General features: G+C 35.8%; 1 protein-coding gene across 3 annotated transcripts in view; it reads left to right on the top strand.

Annotated features, from left to right (window-relative positions):
• Positions 1–21: 21 nt before the first annotated feature.
• The window catches only part of ACOX1 (acyl-CoA oxidase 1), a 57,801-nt gene continuing 47,366 nt past the window's right edge, over positions 22–10,456 (top strand). The window contains exons 1-3 of one of the 3 annotated variants that reach the window (XM_031965842.1): positions 22–359; positions 993–1,152; positions 6,841–7,001. In XM_031965842.1, coding sequence (XP_031821702.1) covers positions 251–359; positions 993–1,152; positions 6,841–7,001 — 430 coding nt within the window. In that variant the 5' untranslated portion in view covers positions 22–250. Of the gene's footprint in view, positions 360–992; positions 1,153–6,840; positions 7,002–10,456 lie in introns of those variants that run through there. The other 2 variants (XM_031965841.1, XM_031965843.1) reach the window with 2 other exon arrangements.

Below are 10,456 nucleotides of genomic sequence, written 5' to 3'. Positions count from 1 at the left end.
GCTTTCATCCCTCCTCCTCCTAGCTCCGGGTGGGCGAAGCTGGCTCCGGCTACGTCCTGGCCCTCCAGTCCCGGGGGTGCAGGGCCGCAGTCACGTGCCGGGGAGCGAGGGCAGACGGGGCGGCGCTGCATGGGGAAGGGCCGGCCCTGGTCGGGGCCCGAGACTACAGAGCCTTGCGAGGGAGTGAACGGGCTGTCTGCGTTGTGGACGTGTGATCGCCATCACCTTCCGCCCCATCACTGCCCTTACCATGAACCCAGATTTGCGCCGGGAGCGGGACGCTGCTAGCTTCGACGCAGAGAAACTTACTCATATCCTGGATGGAGGCCCCGAGAGGACCCGGCGTCGCCGGGAGATCGGTGAGAGCGGCAGGGCGGGACCCCTGGGGGGGTGCTGCAGAGGCCGGGCTGCGCTTTCGCGCCGGGCAGCAGAGAGTCCTCGGGCGCTCAGGGCAGCAGGTGGCGATGGAAGAGCTTGGCCCTCCATCCCATCCCCCATTCTCGGGCTGCCCCTAGGGCTGCTGGGGAAGAGATGGAAACTCTCCTTTAATCGGCTTTCAGCTTCTCCTCCCCCTTAGTCCCCACTGAAGTCCCACCTTTTGCAAGCAGCCTCTCCAGCACGCCCTTGATTCTAGTGCCTTTCCTGCGTTGATCGCCGCCAGTTTATCCTGTATACATTTGTTCGTAGCACCGTGTGTATGTTGGCTTCCCCATTAAACCGTAACCTTGTGGAGAGCCAGAACTGTCTCGCTGTCTTTTTTATTCCGAGTTTAGCCCTTTAAAACGCCTCTTTCAGGTTTGGCAATTGTTAATGCTGTTAAAGTTACCCATGTATATATACTGTAAATAAAAGGCTATTAAATTAAAAAAAAAAAAAAAAAAAAAAAAAAAAAAAAAAATAAATAAAACGCCTCTTTCTCGGTAGTCTCCTGCGGAGATGGTTATGGCTTTCTGATTTTTTTGTCAATCTTCTCCTCTCCCTCGAAACTTCAGAAAACTTGATTCTGAATGATCCAGACTTTAAGCATGAAGACTTGAATTTCCTTACCCGAAGCCAGCGCTATGAGATAGCTGTCAGAAAGAGTGCCACCATGGTGAAGAAGTTGCGAGATTTTGGCATTGCTGATCCGGAGGAGATCATGTGGTTTAAAAGGTAAGTGTTGGAATTATCGAGATTTGCGCGCTTAAACTGCTTTTGAAAAATGCTTTTCTAGTTCTTAATATTCGACATCAAGGGTTGTAATCTTTTTATGGTGTCATATCTTATGGAATTATCAGAATAATATTTTTGAAAGCATAAAATCAGATGCATAGGATTGAAAAGGAAACTAACTTTGATGAAAGAATTATCAAAAAAAATTTTTAATTCGTAGACATCAGGATAACATGTTGGATATAGATAAACGTTAAGTAATGTTAAAAAGGAACCTGGAGTAGTCCGCTTTGTCCAATTAAGTAATAGATAAATCTGAGGCCAAAACTAAAGTTTTCACCTTCCTTTGCATTGTTATTCTTCAGAGGCATAATAATTTCTAGAGGAGTTAGAGGCCTAGGTTCAAATGCTGCCTCTGACACTCAACTGTTTGTGGATCTTGGACAAATCACTTAATGTATAGAAAGGTTATTTTCTTGTCTCTTTAAGTAAAAGATGATTGGATTATGAATTCTGCTGCCCTGTCTATCTTTCATCTTATAATAGTATCTAAACTTTTTGGAGAACTGTCAATTGACAAGAGATTTTTCAGTTCTTACTCTTGGGTATCTGTTCTTTAAAAAAGTACACTTTGCTCACCATTTTTTGTTTCTTAGAAATTTAAGCTGTTCCTCGTTTGAAAATTTGAGGTGATTTTTTTTTTTTTTTTTTTTTTTTTTGTAGTGAACCCAGAAACATCTCATGGTAACAGGAATATTCTTGAGAAACTGAAATTTGAAGATTTTTATCTCATATTGGTGCAGGGTGTGAGATAAGCCTTTATAACTGTAATAAATAACTTGTCAAAAATCATGAAAAAAAATGTATTGATGGGAAGATCATTGATGGAAAGTGTTCTAAGAATTGAACACTATTATAGTTAGTAGTTTTTTTAACTGGAATTCATTTTATATGTAGATTCTAATTTGTTGATAAATGCCAAACATATACTTTATTATTAGAACTCCTGTGTTCTTTGTTTTGTCTGGAATTTATTTTTATTTTGTAATAAAAGAGGTTTAATATCTTCTGCTTCATTCTGCATAAGCAATAATTAAACTTGATAATATTGTTTATAGTTTCTTTGGTTTATGAAGATCTCATACTGAAAGAATTTTCCCCTTAATAGCAATTTTTGAACAATCAAGAAGATATTTATGTCCAAGACAATCCATGTTAAAAAAAAAAAAATACTGATAGAAAATATACTCTATTAAGCTCTTCTTTTTGTACTAGCTATATTGATTAGTTATTTTAAGATGTCATTGTATGTCTTTATTTTTTGCAACTTGTATTAACCATGAGGGACAAGACTGATAGCTGAAAAATCTTCTAAGGGAGCAAAGTAGAGGACCTATGAAATTACCGAAACTGAAGTTGGAAAAGATTTTGGAGATCATTTTACTCAATTTTCTTATGTGATGAAAGATAGTCTGAGAAAGTTCAAGTGACTTGTCCCAAATCAAACAACTCTATGACATATCTAGGATGACAGATTAAAGTTACATAAAGTTCATAGCAGCAGGTACATGTGAAAAGCTGAAACTCTTGAGTCAATGCACTGAGGTCTGGCACTTAAGGCTAATTACCAATTGGACAATATATAAGCATATGCTTGGAAAATGGCCCTTCCCACTATCCTGTGCTGGCTCGAGAATTGTAGGAGGGAGTAGGGGGTGGAATAAGACTAGTCAGGGTCACTTCTGGGCGGGAGATGAAGAAGGAAGATAGCGGAGTTCTGCTTCCATCCAATTCAATCCTACCTCTAAAGTCAAAGAATAAAGATCAAGGACTTTTGCTTATCCCAACTCCGGCTGATTCTAAGGTATCCAGGGGGCTAATGTGGTCATCAACACCCTACAGTGACCATTCTGATCCTCCCCCAAAAGGAAAAGGAAAGACTAGTTGCAAAGCTCCACCTACAATATGCTTAGACACACTTGTCTCCTACTTAATGCATAGGTACATTACATATGGTAAATCTTCTGAATTCTATTTGAGTCTTCTTTCTACCACATCACACTTTACCTTGAAGACATTCTAAAGAAGCCATCATAATAATTCTGATAATGTCAAAATTTTCTCCCAGGAAAAAAAATTAAGCTTAAGTCATAAAATCTTTGCCTTTGGCAGGATTTAAGCAAAAAAAAAAAAAAAAAAATTACATATTGAAATCTTTTCATCTATATCTGGACTGAGATATATCAAAAGTAGTCAGGAAATTAAAAATAAAAAAATAGGAATTCAGGAGAGTTTAGTCACAAATATACTTCATGGGTATTTTTTGAGTAGATTACACTATAGCTTTATCAGGTGGCATGTTAGAGTGAGATAATTTATAATTTAGAAGTGATTTGAAATTCTAATCAACTCATTTCCTGTGAATTTTCCCTTAAAGAATACATCTTGTGTTATTTATAATGTGATATATTTAACATTATATAAAATAATACTTTGACCTTCTGAAAGAGTCCTCTGAATCCATCCAGGGATCTTTTTACTATTACTAAGATTTGAACTTTCCTAGATAAAACAATGTTTTTAAATGTTCCTTTTATTTTAATGACTTATGTGTTTATAGTTATGGAGTTGTTGAAGAAAAACCTCTAGATGTGAACTAGTAAGTTACATTTTAGCTTTGAGTCAATTGTGCTGGTTAAATTTTTTAAAATATTATTAATGCCCTGTTTATCAGGTTATGTTTTAAAATGGTAAATTAAGTACTTCTAGAAAGCCTGACTTTTTTGGGTTTTGGGGGGGTGGGGGGGTTTGAATGAAAGATGAGATCTCCAAATAAGTCTTGATGAAGATTTATTCCTTGCCCTTGTGAATATAATGATGTAACTAGATTCAAGTAAACAAGAGTCTTCCATGTGGGAGGAAAGATCATTTTTCCTGCAAATCATGTTACACTTGAAATATTAAGAGATCTTTTTTTTTTTTTTTTTTTTTTTTTTTATAATCTTGGTGATATTTGTCAGAGACTTGACCTTTAGTTATGTTAGAGGAGATTGTAAATAAGAAATTTTTCAACTAATAATTCCATTCTTGAAAGATTGGACAAACTAACTCCTGGTATTCTTTGTATATTAATTTTTCCTCATACATTGAGAATATTCTGCTCTATAAAAACATTACATGTCTAATGTGAATATTTGTAAAAATGTTTTCAAATGGTCATATTGAATAAGGGCTATTTGAACCATCACTTGGGAAGAACATTAGAAAAACAATTTCATTTTCTCCTATAAAGTTTTCCCAATGATCATTTCCTCTATACAGTGAAAATACACTCACTAAAACTCAGTTTTCTAGTTTAATATGTTTGTACTCGTGTGATTATGATTTTCTTTTTTTCTCTTAAATATAAAGTGAATTTAAGTTCTATTTTAGAGTAGTAGTTGAGAAAATATCAGTGGCTTTCTATGCCTTGCATTTTGAATAAGTCGTTTTCATTTTAGATGTCATGCATTTTTTTTTACTACCATATATGTAGATGCCTTATCATTCTCACCATCAATTTTTAGATATCCCAAAGGAATACCCTGAATTATTTTACCAACTTTATTCCCTCATGAAGAATTGTGATTGACATTTCAAACAAAGGCTTTGCAAGTTAGGTTACTACTTTTATTTGTGATGATTTCTCTCAGTTTTACATTCTTGCCTAGATTTTTATGGAGAGTGATTTAGGAACTACTAATATCATTAGCTATTAGGATCCCTCTTGTTTTTGAGATTGATTTATGAATTCATTTTCCCCAGTGAGATTTTGGCATCTAGTTTAATTGTTAGTGAAATTGATGACCAAATGGGGAAAAAAGACTGGATTTGGCATCAGAAGACAGTTTTTCACAATTCTGGAACTTAGTTGTGTAATCTTAGGGAAGTAATTTTATCACTGGCCTGGAATTCCCATATTTATGGTATTAAAGGCATGGACTAGATGATCTCTAGGATCTCTTCCAATATTAAGATTACTTAATTTGAAATTGTGCTGGTGTTAACTCAAATAACTTTGACAGTGAATTAACTCCTGTTCTTCCTTCTCTCCCCACAAATCAAGTTTGATCTTTACTGATATTCAGGCATTTTGAATTTAATACATCATAATAAGCAACTCATTTTATTGTTTTGTTGACACAAAAACAGGATTTGACATCCAGAATTTAGTTGTTCAAATAGACTTCTGTAACTTTTTAGTTAAATTCAATCATATTATTGGGATTGAGAAATATAGAATTAGTGTAGAAGTTCCTTTAAGTGATTGAAATTGTCAGATGTTTGAGCAGCCTGGTAGTATGGAATGAGCAATGGCTTTGGAGGTAGATGGCTCTGTTTGAATTAACTTTGGTTCTCTGTGTGGCATTAGGCAGGTCTTCAAACTTCACCTAGCTTCTTCTTTAAATTGAGAGAACTGGAGTCAATCTAAATTTCCTTTATTTGATTCTATCAGTTTGTATACAGTTTCACATGAAGAAATAAGGAAAAATGATGACATATCATTCCTGTTACCTTCTCTAATAATGGGGAAGTGGTTTGATGTCTTCCTGTGAATAGAAATTCCATCCAATTTCTTTTCTCTTCAAGAAATCCTCAAAACAGGAATAGTAATCATTGCTATTCCTTTATTCAAGAGTCATTATAAAGAATATTTCTACAATTTTAATTCTTTAAATTTATTGGAGGTTGACAGTATATTTACTCTCTTCTTTTTAGTATTGGTATTCTTTAACAAAGGTTAATTGATTTATGTGATTTGGTTTTTTTGTTCAGAAATTACTTTGTATGAGGAGATCGTTAAGATGAATTTTGTTGTTATTCAATTTTCAGGTAGATATAATTAGTCTTATGATGTTAGTGTTTAATTCCGAGACCATTAAAGCTAGACTTGTGAGATATTAGCTGTACTATTTACCTTATTAAGAATTTTTATGTCCTAATACACTTTATGCGCAGCTAGATGGTGCAGTGGTTAGAGTACGAGACTTGGAGTCAGGAAGAGCTCTTTCTGTTTAAATCTGGCCTCAGACACTAGTTGTGTGATCTTGGGAAAGTCATTTCACCCTGTTTACCTCTGTTTTCTTCTCTGTAAAAATGATCTGGCAAACCACTCCAGTATCTTTGCCAGGAAAACTCCTAATGGGGTCATGAAGAGTCAGATACTACTGAACAATAACAACAAATATACTTTATCTGAGTATGTAGCTATTCTCATCATTACCTTTGATTCCCTAAGCAAAGAAAAAGTAAAAATAGTTGTTCACCAAAAACAGGTGAATTCTCTGGAGGGATCTCTTTTGATCTTCTATGAGAATACTCTTTTCAGTTGCTATCGGGGAAGGATTTACTTTCAAGAACTAATCAAAAGCAGTTTTAAGAAGAAATCTCATCCTGAATTACTAACTAGACTAAGAGCAGGGGTACCAGAGAAAGAACTCCAGGAGTTTTCGTTTGCAGGTTCATCAAGTTATAAAATAATGAATGTGGTATGTATGGAAAATATTATTACTAAATTTGAAAGATGAAGAATGTAACATTTATGGCCTCATAGGTGAGAACTATTTAGAGAGGTCAATATGTAGGAAAAAAGTCTTTTCAGGCAGTTACTAGAGTAAGGCTGAGATCCTTTTCTTTTCTCTCCTGTAGACTACATATGATCCATTTTGTGGAACCTGTTGGCCTCAATTACTCCATGTTTATCCCTACCTTGCTGAATCAGGGCACCACTGCTCAGCAACAGAAATGGCTGCCTCCATCCAAAGGACTCGAGATAATTGGCACCTACGCCCAGACCGAGATGGGGCACGGTTAGTCTTTATCTAGAGATCAGTGAATGAAACCATTCAGGGACTCTCACTGATAGTGATTCTTGGCATTAAACTCATTGAAGTCTTATTTAAAACCAGACTTTAAAAGTGCACTCTTTTCTTTAGTAACCTTGTCCATCTCTAATAATTTGTCAAGTATCTTTCAGTCTTATTTCTTGAACTAGTTTGTGGAGTAGTTTGTAAGAATAAGTGCTGGTGATACATCTGCCTTATATGAGGTCAGGTTCTGCTGTCATTCCTGTAGTTCTCTCCACCATCCAATGCCTTAACAGTTTTGTTTGGTACTCTTCATATTGATGTCTCAGCAATAAGAGCTGCTTTTTATTATGTCAGGGATGCAGGGATTGAATAGGATGTAGAATGCTAGTAATGAAAATCTTCCCTCTTATTTGTTAGGCCCCAGAGAGAGACAATCCATAAGCATTTATTAAGCTCTTACTATGTGTCAGGCACTGTGCTGAGCCCTGGGAAGATAAAAGACAAAAAAGAAGATAGTCCTTATTTTCATGGAATTGACATTCTAATGCAAAAGCAGTACAATCATATGAGTATAGACCTATAAAATACAAGGTAGCCTTGGAGGAGAAAGCAGTAGGACCAAGAAAGGCCTCCTGTAGAACATAGTGCTGCAGCAGAATCTTGAAGGAAACAAGGGATTATTATAGGAGATGAGAATCTGATGAGAGATATAAAGAACAGCCAGTTCAAAGACTCAGAGATGGGAAATGAAATCTTATATATGAGAAATAACAAGTAAGCCAGTTTGTCTGGATAGTGAAGGAAAGAATTATGTAAAAGACTGGAAAATTAGAAAGGAGCTAGAGTGGGAAGAGTTTTAAATGCCAAATAGAAGTTTGCATCTGATAGGTAATAGAGATCCATGAGAGTTTTTACTAAGAGGTGGAGGTGTTATATATTGAACTTCACTTTGAGAAAATGACTTTGTTATCTTTCTGGAAATTGAATTTGAAAGGTGAAAGACCTGAGGCATTTACACTAGGAAGCTCCTTTAGTTGTCCTGGTGAGTGAGGGCTGGTGACTGTGAGAGGTCAGGAGTATTCTTTGACAGATGTTGGAGAGATATAAACAGAATTGTGCAGCTGGTTGGATATGGGTGGTGAGAGGATTCAAGAATGACACCAAGTTTGTGAATTTGAAAGACCAGGACAACTAAGGAAGAATTCAGAAAATGGGAGCTTTGGAGAAGAGGCGAATGAGTTCTTTTTTGGATATCCAAAACCGGACTCATTTTGTTCTCCCAGAACATCCCCATACTTCTGAATCTTCCTATTTCTGTCAAGGTCATTACTGTCTTTTATCACCTAGGGTTGCAATTGCAGTATTTTCCTTGGCTCCTCACTCTCTCCCTTTTCCCCACATATCCAGTCATCAACAGTAATTTTGTTTTTGTTTTTGTTTTTAGAGGCAATTAGGGTTAAGGGTTTTGCTAGTAAGTGTTACATGTCTGAGGCTGGATTTAAACTCATATCCTCCTGACTTTGGGGCTAGTGTTGTATCCATGCGCATTCTTGCTGCTCTACCAATACCAGTTTTTAAAAATTAAATTTAAAAAAAAAAAAAAAAAAAAAGGTTGATCTCCAGTTTTTATAGATCAGTGTCATGTCTAGCCAATTGTGGATAGGTCTATGATGATAGTTTCAGTTCTAGTAGTTTACTTGAAATCTCCATTAGTTTTTGAGGTCTATATTTATGTCATTATGTCATTAAGCTTCTGGTATATGCATCTAATGGCCAGATCTTATCTTACTAGGTATGTTAGGTACTAAATTTTAAAGGCCAGTAGTGATATGTGCTTTAGTTCCTACTATTTCCTTATATAATCTACATAGATTATTAAGTGGCATCTCCTTAAGAATAGCCTTTTTATAATTTCTGGCTGCCGTGACCTATTCCTGAATTGCCATCATAAAGCCCCTCTTGTTTCCAGAAACAAATCTACATGACTCAGCCATTTATTTAGTGCTTCCGGTTCAGCATACTGTTTGCCGGTTATGTTCATAGAAGACTGTCACTTACGGAATAGATCCACTTGGATCTTAACCATTTCATAGATTCCTTCTAGTGAGAAACCACTTTAAGTTATATTAGACAAATCCAAAAACCTGTGATCAACTTTTACCACTGTTATTTGAGGAAATGCTATCTACTTGTTCTAAAAGTATTTCTGAAGGTTTTGAACCTATTTGCCATGTGCTCTTAAGAATTTCCATTAGTAAGTGGATTTCTTTGACAAAGAGACCTAATTCAGTTTCAGTTGATCAATGATGGACAGAAGCAACTACACCCAAAGAAAGAACACTGGGAAATGAATGTAAACTGTTTGCATTTTTGTTTTTCTTCCCAGGTTATTTTTACCTTCTGAATCCAATTCTCCCTGTGCAACAAGAGATCTGTTTGGTTCTGCACACATATATTGTATCTAGGATATACTATGACATATTCAACATATATAGGACTGCTTGCCATCTAGGGAAGGGGGTGGAGGGAGAGAGGGGAAAAATCGGAACAGAAGTGAGTGCAAGGGATAATGTAAAAAATTGCCCTGGCATGGGTTCTGTCAATAAAAAGTTATTATAATAAATTAAAAAAAAAAATTTCATCAGTCCTTTTCCCTCCTTTTCAGCAAAGAAGCATTCATCTTTCTGTAGCTGTCTTAAAATGATGAATCCCATATTCCATTATTATTGTGCCAGTTTTTGTTAATATGTCTTCCAAATAAGTTGCAGTCCATTTTACAATTCTAAAAGCATACATTAAGACAGATAATGGGTAAGTGTTAATTGTGTTAAATATTTTCTTCTCATTAAACTTTGATTTCAGGATGAAACTAAATTTCTTAACATGTTTAGCCACAGCCTTTTCCTTGATGTCTGTGTTCAGGGGTTCTTGCTTGGAGGAAACCTTAGAATTGCAAAATATATACCTATATAGATATCTATAGTTTTGCTTACATCCATTGGTTCCTTGTGACCCCTGAGCCATGTTGTGTTTTCTGTGTACATCAAGTGACTTTGATTTGGTGTGCTCTTTAATTTGGAGTCTTTACTTTAGGAGATGGAAATGGGTTTAACACTTGACAAAACCATGAGTTTCGCTATTTAACTGAAAAGTACTGTTGTTTTCTGTCACTTGTTTTTGACAATTAGTGGGTTTTACATAGAAAGTAGTTTTACATTTGGATACTAAATATTCAAAACTTGAGTCTGAAGTTTTTGAATAATCAACTAAAGTCATTATAAAGGTCACAGGGCTTTCAAGCAACTTTTTCAAGAATTGCCAAATTAATAAGTTGTTTTGTGCATCACATCCCTGGGACTTTTAGCATACCTTTTTATTCTTCACTTGATACATTGTTTTCTTGTATTTATTTTATTTTTGGTGATAACAATCTGTCACTTGTTCAGTAATTGACC

Source organism: Sarcophilus harrisii, chromosome 4 (genome assembly GCF_902635505.1).
Source record: "Sarcophilus harrisii chromosome 4, mSarHar1.11, whole genome shotgun sequence".
NCBI classification, from domain to species: domain Eukaryota; kingdom Metazoa; phylum Chordata; class Mammalia; order Dasyuromorphia; family Dasyuridae; genus Sarcophilus; species Sarcophilus harrisii.
This window is presented reverse-complemented; position numbering and strand designations above follow the sequence as displayed.